This window comes from Heloderma suspectum, chromosome 6 (assembly GCF_057233095.1).
Source record: "Heloderma suspectum isolate Gila_16-S chromosome 6, 16-S_ref, whole genome shotgun sequence".
Lineage (NCBI taxonomy): Eukaryota > Metazoa > Chordata > Lepidosauria > Squamata > Helodermatidae > Heloderma > Heloderma suspectum.
The window spans coordinates 42758489-42778315 of NC_139463.1; the positions used below are offsets into that span (position 1 = coordinate 42758489).

Genomic DNA, 19827 nt, shown 5'->3' on the forward strand with positions numbered 1-19827 from the left:
TGATTATGTCCTTTGCAGCCAAAGATGGAGAAGCTCTATACAGTCAGTAAAAACAAGACCTGGAGCTGACTGTGGCTCAGATCATGAGGTTCTTGTTGCAAAATTTCAGCTTAAATTGAAGAACGTAGGGAAAACCACTAAGCCATTCAGGTATGACCTAAATCATATCCCTTATGAATATACGGTGGAGGTGAGGAATAGATTTAAGGGATTAGACCTGAGAGACAGAGTGCCTGAGGAACTATGGACAGAGATCCGTAACATTGTTCAGGAGGCAGCAACGAAATCCATCCCAAAGAAAAAGAAATGCAAGAAAGCCAAGTGGCTGTCTGATGAGGCTTTACAAGTAGCTGAGGAAAGAAGGGAAACGAAAAGCAAAGGAGAAAGGGGAAGATATATCCAACTGAATGCAGAGTTCCACGGAATAGCAAGGAGAGACAAGAAGGCCTTCTTAAATGAACAATGCAAAGACACTGAGGAAAACAATAGAATGGGAAAGACTAGAGATCTTTTCAAGAAAATCGGAGATCTCAAGGGAATGTTTTGTGCAAAGACGGGCATGATAAAGAACAAAGAAGGCAGGGACCTAACAGAAGCAGATGAGATTAAGAAGAGGTGGAAAGAATAACTATACAGGAAAGATCTTAATGTCCCTAATAGCCATGATAGTGCGGTCACTGAACTTGAGCCAGACATCTAGAGAATGAAGTCAAGTGGGCCTTAGGAAGCATTACTAACAACAAAGCTAGTGGAGATGACAGTATTCCAGCTGAGCTATTTAAAATCCTAAAAGATGATGCTGTTAAAGTGCTGCACTCAATATGCCAACAAATTTGGAACACTCAACAGTGGCCACAAGACTGGAAAAGGTCAGTTTACATTCCAATTCCAAAGAAGGGCAACGCCAAAGAGTGTTCAAACTACCGCACAATTGTGCTCATTTCACATGCCAGCAAGGTGATGCTCAAAATCCTACAAGCTAGGCTTCAGCAGTATGTGAACCGAGAACTACCGGAAGTACAAGCTGGGTTCCGAAGAGGCAGAGGAACTAGAGATCAAATCACCAACATTCGCTGGATCATGGAGAAAGCAAGAGAATTCCAGAAAAACGTCTATTTCTGCTTCATTAACTACGCTAAAGCCTTTGATTGTGTGGATCACAACAAACTGTGGCAAATTCTTCAAGAGATGGGAGTACCAGACCACCTTACCTGTCTCCTGAGAAACCTGTACGAGGGTCAAGAAGCAACAGTAAGAACCGGACATGGAACAACCGGTTGGTTCAAAATTGGGAAAGGAGTACGACAAGGCTGTATATTGTCGCCCTGCTTATTTAACTTATATGCAGAGTACATCATGAGAAACGCTGGGCTGGATGAATCACAGGTCGGAATTAAGATTGCCGGGAGAATTATCAACAACCGCAGACGATACCACCCTAATGGCAGAAAGCGAAGAGGATCTAAAGAGCCTCTTGTTGAGGGTGAAAGTGGAGAGTGCAAAAGCTGGTCTGAAACTCAACATTAAAAAAACTAAGATCATGGCACCTGGCCCCATCACTTCTTGGCATATAGAAGGGGAAGAAATGGAAGCAGTGACAGATTTTATTTTCTTGGGCTCCAAGATCACCGCAGACGGTGACCGTAGCCATGAAATTAAAAGACGCTTGCTCCTTGGGAGGAAAGCTATGGCACACCTAGATGGCATAGTAAGAAGCAGAGACATCACCTTGCCAACAAAGGTCCGTCTAATCAAAGCTATGGTTTTCCCAGTAGTAATGTATGGCTGTGAGAGCTGGACTATAAGGAAGGATGAGCGCTGAAGAATCGATGCTTTCGAACTGTGGTGCTGGAGAAGACTCTTAGGAGTCCCTTGGACTGCAAGGAGGTCAAATCAGTCCATCCTAAAGGAAATCAACCCTGAGTGCTCATTGGAAGGGCAGACACTGAAGCTGAAGCTCAAATATTTTGGCCACCTAATGCGAAGAGAAAACTCCCTGGAAAAGAGCCTGATGCTGGGAAAGACTGAAGGCAAAAGGAGAAGGGGACGGCAGAGGATGAGATGGCTGGATAGCATCACCGATGCAATGAATATGGACTTGAGCACACTCCGGGAGAGAGCGCAGGACAGGGAGGCCTGGCGTGCTATGGTCCATGGGGTCACGAAGAGTCGGACACGACTGAACGAGCGCAAGCACGCGTAGGTAATGCAGTGATGCTTTGAGCTTCACCCGTTGGACACCTGCCTGCCATGCAGCTGCGCCAGGCTCAACAGATCCAATGTGGGGGGGGGGGGTGAAGCGCGGAGGCCTGGCATTCGCTGCGCAGATCTTCCGCCCGGAAGATAGGATATCGTTCCAGCCTCGGGGAGCGAGGCGGCGGGCCCTTTAAGAGGGGAGGGACCGTGCGGGCGGAATTTCCCTCATGAATATTAATGAAGGGGCGGGGCGCTCCTTTTCCCGAGCGCGGGGCGCTGACGTCACTGGGCGAGTCCCCCTCGCTGGGAGCGGTGGCGGGAAATCGCGGCGCTTGCTCGGCGGCGATGGCGGCGGCGGCGGAGGAGGAGCCGGATCGGGGCTCGGAGGCGGGCAGCGAGGAGGTGGTGCTGACCCCGGCCCAGCTGATCCGCAGCCTGGAGCAGGTGGGCGAGGGCGAGGAGCCGGGCGCCTGCGGCTGTATCCCGTGTTAGCCCTGCGCAGGGTAGATCCATGGAAGCGGAGGGGCGTCAGCGACTTGTGGCTAACCTGGGTGGATCCCATTAATTTCAGTGGGTCTACTCTAAGTAGGACTGACGGGAGATGCAAGCCCCGGGGCTCTCTCGTGGGCGGGATGGTGCAGGAAGAATGGGGCCGGGGGCAGAGGAAGGGAAGCCCGGCAAGGAACGCTGGGTTTGCTCTAGTTTAGGACAGAGAGCTGAGAACTGATCCCCCTGTAGCCTTCTCCAACCTGGCGGGGGATTATGGGATGTGTAGTCCAACACACCTGGAGGGTGCCAGGTTGGGGAAGTCTGGTGTCGACCCTAGAGCAGCCTTCCCCACCCTGGACAGATCTGATTTGAGGCATGCTGCTTACTCGGAAGTAAGTTTCATGAAGTTTAGGGTGCAATCCGATGCATGTTTAGACAGAAAAAAAGCCCACAACTCCCGTGGCTGGCTGGGGCATGCTGGGATTTGTAAGCCTTTTTTTCTATCTAAACATGCATCGGATTGCACCTTGAGTCATCTGCCTTAAGCGGTCCCATAGCTGGCTGTGGGATTATGGGAGTTGTAGTCCCAACAAATCTGAAGGGTTGGGGAATAAAGTGTTAGCACCGCCTATATTTGTTTGACCGCAACACTGAAGAGGGATGCCTGCGATCCTGAAGTCTGTCCACTCCTGGTTTAGAGGCAGTCGATGTCATGGGGCTTGGAGGCTGGATCACAACCGTCCCTCCCAAATATAGCGAGAGCAGCGAAAGCCTGTGTGGTGTAGCGATTAGGGTGCTGGCCTGGGACTGGAGAGGCCTGGGTTCTACTCCCCGCTTGGCCATGAAGCTCACTGGGTGACTCTGAGACAGTCGTTGACTCTGAGCCTCACCTACCTCACAGGGTTGTGGTGAGGATAAAATGGAGAGGAGGAGGAGGACCACATAAGCTGCCTTGGGTTCCCTGTGAGAGAGGGAAAGATGGGATATAAATTAATTAATAAATTAATAACAACAGTGATGATGATAATGTATTCAGAAGATGTTAAGGGCTGGGAAAGGGTCTCAGTGTCCAAGCGACCATGAAGCCCATTTTCTGCTTTTACTTTCCAGGCCTGGATGAATGAGAAATTTTCCCCTGAGCTGCTGGAAAGCAAATCGGAAGTTGTTGAGTGTGTTGTCGAGCAGCTGGAACACATGGTGAGAGCAAAGGACACGTGTTCTCTGGTCTGCGTGACGCTCTCCAGCTCTAAACGCACAAATTAACCTGAAAGGCAGCCTTCCCAACCTGGTGCCTTCCAGATGTGTGTGACTGCAACTCCCATCTTTCCCATCTGGAGGGCACCAAGTTGGGGAAGGCTGGAATAAGCAATCTATATCTAACTTGGGACAGAGACATGACGTCATCCATCCATCCCAGTCTGCCAGCATTGGGTCACACTCCGGCGTGACCAAGAAGAGCTGCAATAAGGGTGTACGGTTGGAGGAGCAGCCTTGATTTTAAGTGGCTGGGGTTACCAAGAGCTGGGAACAGAGTTAGCCCCCCACTCCAGGCTGTTTCCAGGTGTCCCCTCTTTAAGAACAGCCCTGCAGCATCAGACGAAGGGGCTAACTAGTCCAGCATTGTTCACACAGTGGCCAACCAGCTGCCCATGGGAAACCCACAAGCAGGACACAAATGCAACAGCACGCTCCCACCCATGTTCCCCAGCCACTGGTGTACATAGGCTCACTGCCTCTGGTTCTGGAGGTAGCACAGAGCCATCCGGACCAGTAGCCATTGATAGCCTTTTCCTCCAGGAATGTGTCCAACCCCCTTTTGAAGCCATCCAAATTGGTGGCCATCACTACATCTTGTGGTAGGGAGTTCCATAGTTGAACTCTGCGCTGTGTGTAGAAGTCCTTCCTTTTCTCTGTCCTGACTTTACTTCCTCCCACATCAGGAAACATCTGCCATTCATGTCTATACAGATGAATGAGTTTGGTCAGCAAGCAGGTCCTTCCTAACAGCTCTGATTTCTGTCTTTCAGGAAGAGAATCTGAAACGTGCGAAGCGGGGGGATCTTAAGGTCGGCATTCACCGCATGGAGGTCGAGAGGATCCGTTATGTCCTCAACAGCTACTTGCGCTGCCGGCTGCGGAAGGTAAGGACCTGTTGGATCCAGTTCCTGAGAGTGAGACTGTTGCCCTCTACAGGAAGCATGTAGAAATAACTGTGTGCGTGCATGCGCATGCTTTCTGTGCGCCAGCCACATGCCCGTCCTGTCTGTTCTGTCTTTTCCCTTCCCTGTTGAACATCTCAGTAAGATAAGATGTAGGCTCCCATATTTCTCTGCAGGAATGTATGACTTTTTCCAGCCTCCTTTCCCGCTATGGCAACTTTTCCAGACTTGGTGCCCTCCAGATTTTTTGGACTACAACTCCCAGCATTCCTGACCATTGGCTATGCTGGCTGAGGTTCAAAAGTTCAGCACATCTGGAGGGCATTAGGTTGGGAAAGGCCGCCATAGAGAATAGAGTTCTGGATCAATCCCTGATTTCCAGTGGAGGTTTTTTCTGGTCTCCCCTCTGGTTTGTTATACAATTTCCAAGCCTGTTGCAAGGGCCAGAGTGCTTTGCCATTCTTAATGTTGTTTATTTCCTCTTGAAGATAGAGAAATATTTTCCCCATGTTCTGGAGAAAGAGAAGACTCGGGCAGAAGGAGAACCATCCATCCTATCTCCAGAAGAGTTTGCCTTCGCGAAAGAGTGAGTAAGTGGGGAGGGGGAGGTGGTGAGCAAATGGCAGATCTTGTCCCCAATGACTGTTTATTTAAATTTTAGTTGTATTTAGCCTCTTGGGTTTGGATTAGCTATCAAAATTTTTAAACCCAGTCATATGCATAACTAGGGTCGCCGACTGATAAGGAAGAAATCCTTGCCTGGTGCTGTGCCTTTAAGAAGCCGCTTGATCTGCAGAAACCAGCTGGTGAGGCTGTTTCACAGCTTAGAGATGAATGTGGTCCCACCTGCTCAAGCTGTTGTTAAAGGCATAGGAGCTGGAGCAGGTAACAAAGTTGGCAACTCATCACACAACACTATGCGCACAGCAGGTTAAAAAATATACACAACTGAATTGATGAGAAGCCTTCCATCCCAGAGAGCTTCTCTTTGAAATGTAAGAATATCCACACTGGGAGAAATCCAGGGCTCTTTGGATTCTGCGATCGTACTTTGCAAGCGTCAGGCATTAATCCTAGGGGGAAAATTAAGCATCTAGGTGAGCCTCTCTCCAATCAGGCACCCTCCAGATGTGTTGGGCTACAATTCCTGTCTTCCACATCCAGCATTCCCAGGCTGTGTACATTATGCCTAGAGTTGTTCACAACAAAGCAACTAGCTTCATATAACACTATCCAGAACAGTTTCACAATATCAAAACAATAATAATAATATAATACAGGGGGTGCATCTCTCCATCAGGGCCATTTGTTTTATTTTTATAGCATTTTTATTCTGCTGTTTAGCCAAAAAACACACACCCTACAACAGCTTACAAAGATAAGAGGCAAGAGGCTTACAGTCTGAAAGACATGGACACAAAAGGAAGGGGACTGGGAGGGAGGAAGAAAAAAGCCAATTCAGGCTGTAGATTCTTAGTTGCGACGTTCACCAGGTCATCGATACAGTAGAAAGGCTGCTGCTTGCTCTCCCTCTGATGCATCCATAGTGCCAAGACCTTGCAACCTAGACACCTGACATGCATACCAAGGGGACCCTAGGCGTGTTCACCTCCAGGTTTAAATGCATTAAGGACACAATCCTATGCATGTTGAGACAGAGAAAAGTCCTACAACTCCCAGCATTCCCCAGCCAACTGGGGATTGCACCCTAATTAACATGCATAAGATTGCACCCTAATCAATTTAAATGCGTCCCTGTGGTTGAAGCTTGCAGTAACATCTCCAGTCACTAGGGGCAGATTTCCTTTTTTTAAATATATTTTTATTTATTTTATCTTTATAAATGAAATATACAATACCAAACATACCAACAACCTGATCAATACTAGAATTTCCCAACAATACAATATTCTGATGAGGACAGCATAATAACAAAAAGAGAAGGAAAAAGAAAGAAAGAAAGAAAGCAAAGGGAGGAAGAAAGGAGGTGAAGAAAAAGGAAGAAGGTTCTTTCTCCTCCCCCCCCCCTCCCTCCCCCTTAAAGAATAAAATTTAAACTCCAATACCCCCCGGCCTCCGATGCCATTCTGTTTTACAAACTATATCTATAACCTTAACAGTCTTACAGTTTAATAAACAACCTTACATTTCAATATCATATCATCAATCTCATATCCAAGAAACAGGTCTACAGTTCATTCCCAGTAGCCTACATTATTATTACTACTATTTCTACTACTACTACTAATTTTTTTTAAGGAATATAGTGTTATATAATAATAAAACTTAAAATAAACCTTCAACAGTCAGTAATATATTTTATACTAGATATATAAGTACACATTGTACCCTCAAACAATTAATTTAAATACAGCATACCATATCTATTTTGAAATAAAAAATATAAAGAAAAGCAAGAAAAAACAAAAGATGAAAGAGAATAAGTGAATATATATATAAACTTTTATCTTCTGACCTAGCCTGGATCATGTAGACTAAACACAAACAGTTAACAAAGCTTGTTTAAAGATTCCAGTTCATGGGGTTGTAACAGGAATCTCGTGCATTTTTACGTTCAGCCATGCCTCCGCCATTTCATGATTTATAAACTTCTTCATCTGACCTTCAGGCACAACACAAAGTGTAGCAGGATATTTTAAGTAATATTGTAAGTTCATTTGTTTTGCCATATTTTTTGCTTTGATAAATTGCCTTCTTTTATTTGCCACCTCTTTGATGTAATCTGGAAATAACATAACTTTATCTTGTTTCCAGGAAAGGCTTCCACCCTCTCTTGCCAAATGCAGGATATAATTCTTTGTGGAGACTTTTGCAAATTGGACTATGATGGTATAGTCAGTCCCTTTCGTATTTGGCACACGAAATGCCTGCTCAATATCAAGTAAATAATCAGATGGGATAGGGAATATCTCATGCAAAAGTTTATCCACAAAAATAGGCAATTTTACATCATTAGACAGATTTTTAATCCCAATAATAGGTACATTGGATCTTCTTGTGAAGGCCTCCAGTTGAGAAATTCTGTCAGAGGTTTTTTAAAACAAATTTGTGTCGAAGTTTCATTCCCTGCTACTCGGTCTTCTAGCTCGTTAATTCTCGTCTCCATTTTTGCCATGATGCATTAATTAAATCGACGGCTCCTTACAAGGCGGTGATGGAATTTTGGATTAAATCCAACCTTTTGGCTTGCTCCGTAAATTGCGAAGATAAAGTCTTTATCAGAGTAACTAATTCCCCTATACCTTCTGTTTTCGAAACTTTTGACACAGGAGGTATGGGGGGAGTTGGCGGTGAAACCATCCTCTTTCTTCTCCTTGGTGCATTCATGTTTCTCTCAAACAGATTTTACAGGTCCTTGGATGTTCTCAGATGTTGTTAATATTTCTTAAATCATCCCACAGGAGTTGTTGCTATTTCTTGAAGCATATATTATTATGGTACACGTCAGCCCTGTTTTCTCCTATGAAATAGGAGTTTCATCACAGATTTTTGCATTGGTAAAGTTCTGGGGAGATAATCCTGGAATCCAGCCCCCCCGCTATCTCGAGGGGGGTACTTTACTCCAAGATGCTGTCCAGATGCTGCCTTGCCCCCCCTTTAATTCCAGGGGGGAGATGAAAAGGTTTTTCAATCTTTTACAAAGCTGTTTGAGAAAGCTCCCACGGGAGAACCCATGGGAAGCTGCCAGAGCGACATTGGTTCCAACAGGAAGTCCCACTAGGGGCAGATTTCCCAAACCAACACGCAGCTTTGTGGTCCGTACAGTTTAATGCCAGGGGAGATGAGTGGGCTGAGGAAAAGAGGACTCTGCCTGCCTGCTCCCTCCTGCGGTGGGGCAGCCCCCTCAGGGGGATGGAATGGACAGACTCCTCCCTCCAGGGTCTATGGGGATGCAGCATAGCAGGGGCAGCACCTAGGGCTGCCAGCAAGCATAGTGTCATTCAGGTGGGATGGACACAAGGTGTCCAACCCTGGCAGCTGTGTAAGTCTGCGTGAAGGCTTTGCTACATCAAACTACAGGCTATTCCAGCCTGTGCGAAACTGGGTCCGTTTGCTAGCGCATCATAAAATAGCTAATATCAAAACAGTCCATAGCCAGCAGTAAGAGAGTGAGACGCCGCTCTAGCCCAGGTGATAAGTTGCAGCAGGAGCAGCAAAGTGGATCCCTTTTGAAGAGCTTCAGGGGGAAGCCTGACTCTGGTCACGTTCCTCTTGAAGGCAAAGGAGCTGGGCTGCTACAAAGCCAACAAGCTGGCAGTCCTACACAGACCAGGGCTTAGCATCTGGTGGAGCAAAGAACATAGGAGCCCGCCTGGATCAGACCCAGGGTCCGTCTAGTCCAGCATTCTGTTCACACAGTGGCCAACCAGCTGCCCACGGGAAACCCCCAGGCAGGACTTGAGTACAACAGCACCCTCCCGCCCATGTTCCCCAGCAACTGGTGTCCTTAGGTGGATTGCTTCTGATCCTGGAGGTACCACACCACCATCAGGACTAGTAGCCATTGATCGCCTTCTCCTCCAGGAATTTGTCTAGCCCCCTTCTAAAGCCATCCAAATCGGTGGCCATCATTACATCTTGAGGTAGCGAATTCCATAGTTTAACTCTGCGCTGTGTGAAGAAGTCCTTTTATCTGTCCTGAATATTTATTTATTTATTTCATTTACGTCCCGCCTTTTTTCCTCCTTAAGGAACCCAAGGCAGCATACATAGTCCTCCTCCTCCATTTTATCCTCGCAACAGCAACCCTGTGAGGTGGGTTGGGCTGAGAGTCTGTGACTGGCCCAAAGTCACCCAGTGAGCTTCCCTGGCCGAGTGGGGACTAGAACCTGGATCTCCCGGCTCCCAGTCCAACACTCTAGCCGCTGCACCACGCCGGCTCTCCCACCAGTCAGCTTCATGGGATGACCCCACTGGGTTCTAGTGTTGCAAGCTGCAGTCCCCCACCCCCCGTCCTGTCCGGCCCCCAAATATTGTGACGATGTCTCCTCATTGAACTTCCACATTCTCATGACCGACCGCCTCACTTTTGTGCTGTCCTGTCTCCGGCTCTTTGAGTTCCCTTCTCAGACCAAGACCAAAATGGTGGCTTTCTTTCAGGTACATGGCGAACACCGAAGCCCATCTCAAAAATATGGCTTTGAGGCACATGCCTCCTAACCTGCAGAAGGTGGATCTCCTGAAGTCTGGTAAGGAAGGCCCAACTTCACATTGGACTGCCATGGTAGGTGCAGGGCTGCAGAAGCCGAAGAAGACAGCCTCTGCCCGGAGAAGCTTGCAGTCTATGTCAACGTGGTGTCCTCCAGTTGTAAGAACATTGGAAGAGCCCTGCTGGATCGGACCCAGGGCCCATCTAGCCCAGTTTTCGGTCCACACAGTGGCCAACCAGCTGTTGATGGGAAGCCCACAAGCAGGAGATGAGTGCAACAGCACCCTCCCACCCCTGTTCCCTGGCAACTGGTGTACATTGTTTTGGACTACAACTCCCAGGACTCCTTTCCATTGGCCATGCTGGCTAGGGTTGATGGGAGTTGAAGTCAGAGGGCGCCAGGTTGGAGAAGCCTGGTCTAAGTGTAGACAAAAACAAGGAGTCTTATGGCACCTTAAAGGCTAAAACATTCTGGCATAAGCTTTTTTGGACTATAGCCCACTTCATCAGATGTATGGAGTATTCTGGAGAGTTGCAGGTTTATATAGGGTATGTATGGTGAGGGTGGTAGAAGGAAGAAATGCAAACAGTGAGGTCAGAAGGAAATTAAGTGCAAAAAGTGACAATCACATTATTAACAGTGGTCATTCACAGTGTATTAGCTGCTGATAACACAAACATCCTGCCACTACGTAAGCCAAATAAGATACGTAGTGTGATAAAAATCCGTTAGCCCCATTCAAGCCACTGGTGATAGAATTAAACCTGCAGATGAATTTTTACTCGGCCGTCTTTTGCTCTAATCTCACTTTGCTCCACAAGGGCCCCTTTAAGGTCAGGATGAGTTTCCTGGGAGGCTGACGTGGTCTGCCACTGGTTTCTGAATGTTGCCATTTCTGATGTCAGATTTGTGTGCCTTTTTTCTTTTCCGTAGAGACGGGCCTGTTTGTCCTATGTAGAATGCAGAAGGGCACTGCTGACGGAAGACGGCACAGATCACATTGGAAGCTTACACCAGGATAAATTTGTTAGTCCTTAAGGTGCCACAAGAGTCATTGTTGTTTTTTGCTGCAATAGGCTCAAGCAGCTGCCCTCTGGAAACCGTAAATGTAGACAGTGGCTTGGACCCTAATTTTCCTTCTGTGGTTGGAGCAAGAGTTCACATACACAGAACTGTGATTCCCACCTGCTTGCTTCCCTCTGCAGTCCTCTGGGCTCCTGAGGATTTGCTCCTTGGGGATGGTTGACTCTTGATAATGGTGTGGGATATGGTGCAGGAGCTGCAGATAGATTAAAAATGTGATTAATCAGGCAGTGGATTTTTAAAAATGTTGACTTTTAAGGTAAGTGCGTATAACAAAATTGCAGACAGCAGGCACCAACTTGGAAGAGGCATTCCCCCCCCCCCCACCGCCACCTTTAAAAGCTTTGGTAGCTCTACCTTGCACTCCCCCCATGTAATAAAGAGCGATCCACAGCTGATATAGAAGCTTTTTCCCTGTGTCCATCTTTCTTTACAGTTCCCAAACCAAACCTGGACTCCTTTGTGTTCCTGCGAGTGAAGGAGAGACAGGAGAATATCCTGGTGGAGCCAGAGACCGATGAACAGAGGTAGGGGAGGGTCTGCGATGGTATGGCCACAGATAACCAAAGACAGGGTTTGTTGAGCTAACCAGCTCCAGGAGCAAAAAGGGAGAACAAGAGCCAAATGACCAAAATGCATTCCCATGCTCTTATTCTTGTGAGGGGTCTGGAGGTGTACCCAGGGCCAGCCCTACCATTAGGCAAAGTGAGGTGGTTGCTTCAGGCAGCAAATGCTGAGAGGCGGCAGCAAGGTATTAGAGGAGGGAGTTGTGTGCCACGTGGTCTTCCCTATACTCCCTCAGCTAGCCTGGTGCCCTCAGGTATGGTGTCCCATCGTCGGTGTTGAAGAAAGAAGTTCAGTCTTGAAGAAAAGGCTGTTGGAACATGGGGAGGGATGCCATCTTGCTCGTTGCCCCAGGCAGCAAAATGTCTTGGCCCTGCCCTGGGTGTATGCCCTTTCCCTTTTTAACTACTAGTTGCCTGTAGTAGTAGAGAAACCAAGAGAAGCTCTCCCAGGACCGTCATACTGGGTTTTATCCCTCCCTCCCTGATTCTCGCCTGTTGCCACTCCTAAAAGATGCTCACCTCCTGTTAACCTTTTCCATGGCTGGTGTGTAAGGCTGCAATCCTATGCGTGTTTAGAAATGCTGGCTGGGGAATGCTGGGAGTTGTAGGACTTTTTTCCATCTAAACACACATAGGATTGCGCCCTAAATTGCTTTTCTTCTAAGATGCTTTGGGGCAAAGGATCTCAGTCACTGATTGTGATGTCACTGACATCAAACCTGATTTGAACGGGCTTCAGTCTTGCTGTTTTGAAAGGTTTGATTGATGATTGTTTGAACTCAAGTTTCTATTTTAAAGTTTGGTTCTTACTATCGTTAGCCACCTTGAGGGCCATTACCTTGATGGAAAGGCAGGGTATAAATCGAATGAATAAACAATTAGTATTTCTGTTTTAAAGCAGCCTTCCCCAACCTGGTGCCCTCCAGATTTGTTGGACCAGAACCCCCACGATTCCCAGCCATCATGGCCAACGGCATTGATGCATTGAGCATTGATTAGGCACTCAAGGCAGCTAACAACGATAGGAACCCAATTTTCAAATTAAAGCTTAGTTAGGGGAGGCCATTTTGGAGTGTCCAATGTTTTGCCACTTTTGTTTTTAATTACATTTTTGCAGTATAAGCCACCCCAGGGAGAAGGTGGGGACGGCAGCTGGTTTTAGGCAAAGGACGTTAGGGTCCACCAAGTTAAGTGTTCACGAATGGACGTGCAAACCGATCCTATACGTCTCCATTAAGTTTGGTAGGGCTTACCCCTGAGTAAGCGTGCGTAGGATTGCGATCTGAGCCAGTGATGGCAGTGTTGTCTCTTTCAGAGAATACGTGATTGACCTGGATGAAGACTCGCAGCATCTGATCCGATATAAAACCGTGGCTCCCTTGGTGGCTTCGGGGGCGGTGCAGCTCATCTAGGCTGCATGACAGAGCTGCCCAGGACAGTCCTTTCCAAACGCCAAACAGCCGGATCGATCCAGTCTCACTGTGGGCTGCTTGGGAACCGTCCTCCCTTTCGAGCTTGGGAGTTCAGCTCCATTTGCTCGCTGGGCATCAGGTGGCTGGACGACTTGATGTTGCTGAAGCGGTGACATGGAACCCTGTCTGGAAGAATGTGCGCAGTTGACAGCGAAGAAGGGAGGGCGTTGTCGCTGGAGAAAGGCTTTTGCGGGAGACACACACCCTGCGCTGGGCTGCAGAAAGAGTCTATCTGCAGAACTGCTGCACGTCCAGGAGATGGCGTGAGCTGATTCTGGATACGATGGCCAAGCAAGTTCTAACATAACAGAATTGAAACATGTTGCCCCTTAGCTGTAAAGCAACCTCCCCACTTGGGCCCCCTCCAGATGTGTGGAGCTATAGCTCCCATCATCCCCATTTGGCTGGGGATGGTGGGAGTTGCAGTCCCACACGTCTGGCCAGCGTCTGGGTGGGGAAGGGTATGGGGGCGCACTGGTGAATGTGTGCGTGAACGTCTTGTAGGACTCGTCAGACAGAGACTAGCGGTTCACTTTTCCCAGAGCCGGCGTAAGTCAGTTTTGTTTGAAACCACTCTGGGCCCAGGGGTCTCCGCCGTTCATTCTGGTGGTGCTGGTGCTCAACCTGGTTTGGCGGGGTTTCCAGACTTGTTGTTTAGAAAGGCTTGAAAGGTTGTATGACATCTAAGCCCTTAGCAGCTGGATCATGCCTGGATGTCCTCATTGAAGACTTCAGATCTACAGGAGATGCCAGCTACCTCCTACAGAGTAAAAAATGATAGTTGCTACATGTGCAGGAATTAAATTGGAGGCCCTGTGTTGGGCAAGGGTTCCCAGCTTTCATTTTTTTCAAGAGGGCTGTCCACCCTGCCATTCTTCATACACCAACACCCCCCTCTGCCCCCTTGAACCCTGTTCCCATTGTGGGCCCTTGTACTCACTGTGGGTTGTATCCAGAGCTGTCTGTCTGCCAGGGGAAGTCCCGTTGCACAAGCAGAAGTCTGGTTGCATGATGTTGGATACAGCTCTGTGTGACGGAGCCACATTCCTGCTTCCTTGTCTGGATGGGAGGGGAGGGTCCATGTGGGTGGTGGGGCAGGCAGGATGGAAGAAGCTCCATCCTTGCTGCTGCAGAGCCATTGAGCTGTGATCCCTGGGTTGCAAATCTGTGGCTGCATGCTCTCGCGTCCTCTTGGCCTCTCTCTGTCCTGCACAGATCCTCCCTTTTGTAAGGTGGCTGTCCCTCTAAGAGAAGGAAACCTTCTCTTAGTTTCCATGATCAAGCTGGAGGCCGCTGGAGGTAAGGGGAAGAGGTAGACTCCGATTTTAGGTAGACCTCTATGGCCTCTGGCTGTTCAGACAATCTCCGTAATGATGCAAGGACTAGGAGAACACTGGCTACTTCCCCCCCTCCCCCATCGGCAAATAAGCCCAATGTTGAGCATAGAAGGAAGAATTCTCAAAGAATTTTATTTATTGCATTTATAGCCCACCTTTTTTCCTCTTGCAAGGAACCCAAGGCTGCTTACATTCTCCTCCCCCTCCCCCTTTTATCCTCACAACAGCCCTGTGAGGTAGGCTGGGCTGAGAGTCTGTGGCTGGCCCAAAGTCACCCAGTGAGCTTCCATGGCCGAGTGGGGACTAGAACCCAGATCTCCTGGCTCCCGGTCCAACACTCATCGCTACACCACGCTGACCCTGTTTGTGTTTGCGATAAATGTCAGGAAAATCCAGCTATCCTTAGGAATTAACCTCCTAAAGGGGGGGGGGGGGGTCTCCCAAGATTTTTGGACCTGTGAGCGCATTTGGGAATTTGAGAAACAGCTGTGGGTGCCATTACAAAATAGAGGAATCACAGAATAGGGTTGGAAGGGGCCTACAAGACCATCGAGTCCAACCCAGGGAGGATGTGACTGGTCACGTAATGGCTGCCGTGGGGGCCTCGCCAGTCAAAAGAGGTGTGCATGTGTGGGGAGAAATAGCGAGGTTAGGGGCTGGGGGAGGGAGAGAAAGAGGGAGAAACAGTAAGGTAAAGAGGTGGGAGGGAGAGACATAGCAAGATAAAGGTGCCTGGAGCGAAAGCAAGGCTAGAGATGGAGTGGAGAGAGAGCAAAGGGGAAAGGTCTGCGGGGACCGAAGAAGATTGGGTGGGGCCAGAAAACCACTCCTCCACCTGCCCGCTGAACAGCTGATCAGCAGCAGTTTCAGGAACCGGAAGGAGAACCTGGCACCCTAATGTTTTTTGAGTTTATTTAATTTTTTTTAAGGGGCAGGAAGCGGAGAGCTTTATGGGTGCCATTGGGAACCCCTGTACTAAAAGGCTTGTTGCAGCCTTTCCCAATCTGGTGCCCTCTAGGTTTAGCGCTGTGACATTCTTTCATGTAAGTGGCATTTTGCTGTTTTAATATTTTTAATTAAAAAATCTGTAGCTGGGAAACTGTTCTAGCACTACTTAAAAGATTGATTAAAAGAAATGGATGTAAAGGGTATGGCTCTGTCTCCCCCAAACTGGTGTCCTCTGGATGTGTTGGACTGCAACTCCCATTGTTCCAAGCCAGCATGATGGGAATTGTAGTCCAACACATCTAGAGGACACTAGCTTGGGGAAAACTCCCCCTTGGGTTAGAGCTTCTCCCATTGGACTGAATGTGATCCATAGAGAGTTGCCTAGTTCCCATTTTAAAAGTCTCCCAAAGTGCTTCTTGTTGCTTTGAGCCACTTCATCCAACCGTTGCTGTTCTCAGCCCGGCCCACCCGTGTGCCTGCGTGTGCACCGCAGCGCAAGCTTGCATCCTTCTGATGTTACGGTGGCATACAAGGGTGGCCGAGCAAGAAGGCATTAAAAGCCGCCTGTCCTTTTTGCCGCCTTGACGGTGTGTATAAAAGGGTGATTAAAAGGGGTGAGTGGGAGTGCAGGCTTCCCCAACCTGGTGCCCTCCAGATGTTTGTGGCTTCAACTCCCATCTGCCCCAGCCAGCATAGCCAATAGGAATACTGGGAGAGCACCACTTTGCAGACGGTTGGAGTGCTAACTGTGTAGGAGGGAGTTCTTGGGCAGTGCAGGAGATCTTCAGTGGCTTTTGGCCTTCTCCTTGACGGAGCCGCAGGGCCGGCCCTACCATTATCTGGAGTGAAGTGGACGCCTCAGGCGGCAGAAGCTGGGAGATGTGGAGCAGCAGGGAGTGGTTTGAGGACAGCCTTGAGCCCTCCAAGTTGGCCTGCTGTCCTCAGGTGTGGGCCCAATACCCTAAGTCGCCCTTCCCTAACCTAATGCCCTCCAGCATGGTCATTTGATGATGGAAGCTGTAGTCCACATCTGAAGGGCCCCCCTTTGAGCAAAGCTGATCTAAGTTCTCTGGACAGTGCGCAACACCTTAAAAGCACAACATGGGATGCTGTCTCATTGCCCAACTGGAAGTATGATTTAATTCACAGTCTGGTTGGCTTCAGTATGTGGAATGGGGAGAGAGTGGGGGGCACGGTTTGCCTTTGCCTCAGGCAGCAAAATGTCTTGGGACAGCTGTGCTAAGTGGACTTTTCCGAATGTCTCTGACCCAGGTGCTGGCAGCAGTTGGCTGGCTGTGACGTTCATGTGGGAGGCAAGCCAGGCACAAGACCGGCCTCTGTTCATAGAAGCCCTTGTTCCCGGTACTCGCATCAGGGCTCCTTCCAAGGATGATTAGCAGCTGAGAGGCTAAACCTGACCGGCTGCAAGCCTTTGGCTCTGCAGACAGAACTCTGGCTTTGGATCTCCGCTTGGCTCATTCTCAGTGGTGTAGCGGTAAATATGGAAATGCAGGAGCTCCTTGTGACGGTCTCTAAGGGCGGTCCAAAAATTTCAGGCAGCTGTGTCAGTCCAGATCAACAAACCAGTTCTAGGAGTTTTCCTCTCCATAAGGAGCACATCTTTGGTAAAGTGAAGAGGTCTTAACTGCCTGTTCCAGAACAAGTCATCCCAAATACTTTGCATTCCACCTTGGAACAATATATTGTTACTTGGAAAATTCATTCCCGCCACAGCTACAGGGAGGATCGCAGCTAAGCTCAGAGGGAACAGGGAATTCTGAGCGGGCTGGCTGATGACATCAGAGTCCCTGCTAATGAAAAAGTGCCGGGGCTGCATCCCTGCGAGCCCGGCCTCCACGACACCACTGCTCATTCCCTTCAAAAGGTTCGCCTATCTCTTCCAGGGTTTTGCAATGTAACATAGCCTAATAACACCTTAGAGATAAGCTTTAAATTGGGTAAAAGGTATATGAATGTATGAAATAATACCACTTCCAAGTAAGGTTGCCATCTTCCTCCTGCCCCTGGGCAGGGCTCCTGTGTCTTTTAACAGCTGCATGCTAGGCAACAATTCAACAAGAGGTGCCCTTCCCTCAGCAGAGATGTAGTGGAAGACAGATTTGACTCTGGAATTCATGGTTGCACAGACCTTGGAAGGGGGGAACCTCACTTCCCACAGACCTCGGTGGCTTTTTTCCCATGGGCAAGAGCCCAGCAGGAGGTCAGTGCTCCCCACCATGGTACCCTCCAGATGTGTTGTCTACAACTCCCATCATCCACAGCTAACATGGGAATTGTAGTCCAGCACATCCAGAAGGCCTTCACTGCCTTAAACCCCATTCCTATCAGCACTCATTCCAGAGCTGGTGATGCCACCCTCATGCCAGCGCTCTCAGGTGGGCAACTTCCCACCCTCGTCATGTTAATGCGGCCCGCTCACCTCACAAGTAAGTCCTCCTCCCTGTGCTTATTTCCATACCAAGCTTTGAACACCCCCAAAGTCCGTTCCAAGCTTTGCCCCTCACAACAGCCTTGCAAGGCAGGCAGCTCTTACTCCCATTTCACAGCTGGGGGAGCTGAGGTTCAAAGGGTGCAACTTGTCAAAAGCCATATTGCGAACCTACAGCAGGGAACCCAGATTTCTCATGGTCAAAGCTAATCTTTAGTCACAGGAGCCCGATGCCATCACAGGGGGAGCGATGTTGTGCTGCACAAGATTCCCAGGAACCTTTTACCAGGGAAGGCTGGTGGCTCCAATGTCAGTGGGGCTGTGCATCCACTCTGGGCTTCAGTCAGAACTCTGAAGGAGCTAGCCAAGGAGCTTGTTCAAAACCTTGGATGGCTCCTTTAGAGTTCTGGCTGAAATCCAAAGCAGATTACTGCCCCACTGACATCAGAGCCGCCAGCCTCTGCTGCCTTTCACAGTATCTCCACACACCCCACACTCCGATCTGTGTCCATATATATTTTTTGTTGTTCAGTCGTTCAGTCGTGTCCGACTCTTCGTGACCGCATGGACCACAGCACGCCAGGCCTTCCTGTCCTGCGCTCTCTCCCGGAGTGTGCTCAAGTCCATATTCATTGCATCAGTGATGCTATCTAGCCATCTCATCCTCTGCCGTCCCCTTCTCCTTTTGCCTTCAGTCTTTCCCAGCATCAGGGTCTTTTCCAGGGAATTTTCTCTTCACATTAGGTGGCCAAAATATTTGAGCTACAGCTTCAGTATCTGTCCTTCCAATGAGCACTCAGGGTTGATTTCCTTTAGGATGGACTGATTTGACCTCCTTGCAGTCCAGGGGACTCGTAAGAGTCTTCTCCAGCACCACGGTTCGAAAGCATCGATTCTTCGGCGCTCAGCCTTCCTTATAGTCCAGCTCTCACAGCCATACGTTACTACTGGGAAAACCATAGCTTTGATTAGACGGACCTTTGTCGGCAAGGTGATGTCTCTGCTTCTTACTGTGCTGTCTAGGTTTGCCATAGCTTTCCTCCCAAGGAGCAAGCGTCTTTTAATTTCATGGCTACAGTCACCTGCTGACTAAGGATAACCGTTCCTGCATCTGATGAAGTAGAATCTCGCCCACAAAGGCTTGTGCTATAATAAATGTATTAGTCTTTAGGGCGCAACAACTCTCTTCGTTATTGCAAAACGCACGCACAAAGAAAACCAGCTACGCTTCTGGAAGATTCCCTTGCCCTTCTGGTGGGAAGGGGGGTGAAGAAGACCGTGTGTCTTCCGGCCCCGTGTATTATTTCTCCAGTGCCGCATTTGGAAATCCTGGGCGCAGTTCCTCAGGAAAGGCATTTGCTCTGCTCATGCTCAGAGGCAATATCCCTCCGCCCCAGGAATGAGCCCTGCGCTGAAAACGGCTTCCATGCGGGGTTCACCTCAAGCCTTTCCATCCAAGGCAAACTCTCCCTCCGAGGAGGGCGACGGACTGAGCGTGGGAGCCAAGCCGGGAAGCTGCCCGGGTCTATCAGCCCTCGGGACGGTGGGGGGCGTGGCCCGGGCGATGGGGGCGTGGCCGTGCCGGCCCTGCGTTCTTTCTCACGGCTTCATTCATGCCTTGGACGCTGCGAGCTGGGGATCCGGGCCGTAGCTGAAGCCGTGAGCTGCGGAAAGTGAGTGCCCTGGGTGGTTCGTGGGAATGACAAACCCGTGCAAAAGGGGTGAGGCAGAGGAGACTGGGGTGTGCCAGCCGTTCGCACGCTCTAGTCTCCCCCTCGAGTGCCTATGCGACGAGGTTAACATGCATTGCCCCCCACAGTGGTGCTAAAAGGGGCGGGGGGGAATGCCATCAGGTCCAGCTTCTCTCCTGACAGTATTGCAGTGCAGTGAAAAGCTGCACATTCCCTGTTCGATGCCCCAACGAAAGGTGCCCGAGCCCTGCAGTTTGTTGGGGAAG

General features: G+C 49.2%; 1 protein-coding gene across 3 annotated transcripts; it reads left to right on the top strand.

The window, feature by feature from the left end:
• Positions 1-2184: 2184 nt before the first annotated feature.
• Positions 2185-15570, top strand: GINS4 (GINS complex subunit 4). 3 transcript variants are annotated; one of them, XM_084804064.1, is made up of 7 exons: positions 2484-2640; positions 3796-3882; positions 4713-4826; positions 5333-5430; positions 9966-10054; positions 11535-11625; positions 12980-15570. In XM_084804064.1, the coding sequence occupies exons 1-7, from the start codon at positions 2542-2544 to the stop codon at positions 13074-13076; spliced, it is 675 nt and encodes a 224-aa protein (XP_084660190.1). In that variant the 5' UTR covers positions 2484-2541; the 3' UTR covers positions 13077-15570. The 3 variants fall into 3 exon arrangements, with proteins under 3 accessions (XP_084660191.1, XP_084660190.1, XP_084660189.1); XM_084804063.1 differs by lacking the exons at positions 11535-11625; positions 12980-15570 and having other exon boundaries at positions 9966-10552; XM_084804065.1 differs by lacking the exons at positions 2484-2640; positions 3796-3882; positions 11535-11625; positions 12980-15570 and adding an exon at positions 2185-2203 and having other exon boundaries at positions 9966-10552.
• The last annotated feature ends 4257 nt before the right edge of the window (positions 15571-19827 follow it).

Bases quoted from the DNA above. Each gene is read 5' to 3' on its own strand.
- GINS4 (XM_084804063.1), top strand. From the start codon at position 2,542: ATGGCGGCGGCGGCGGAGGAGGAGCCGGATCGGGGCTCGGAGGCGGGC. The intron at 2,641-3,795 runs GTGGGCGAGGGC...TTTACTTTCCAG, and splicing joins TGATCCGCAGCCTGGAGCAG to GCCTGGATGAATGAGAAATT. The intron at 3,883-4,712 runs GTGAGAGCAAAG...TCTGTCTTTCAG, and splicing joins TCGAGCAGCTGGAACACATG to GAAGAGAATCTGAAACGTGC.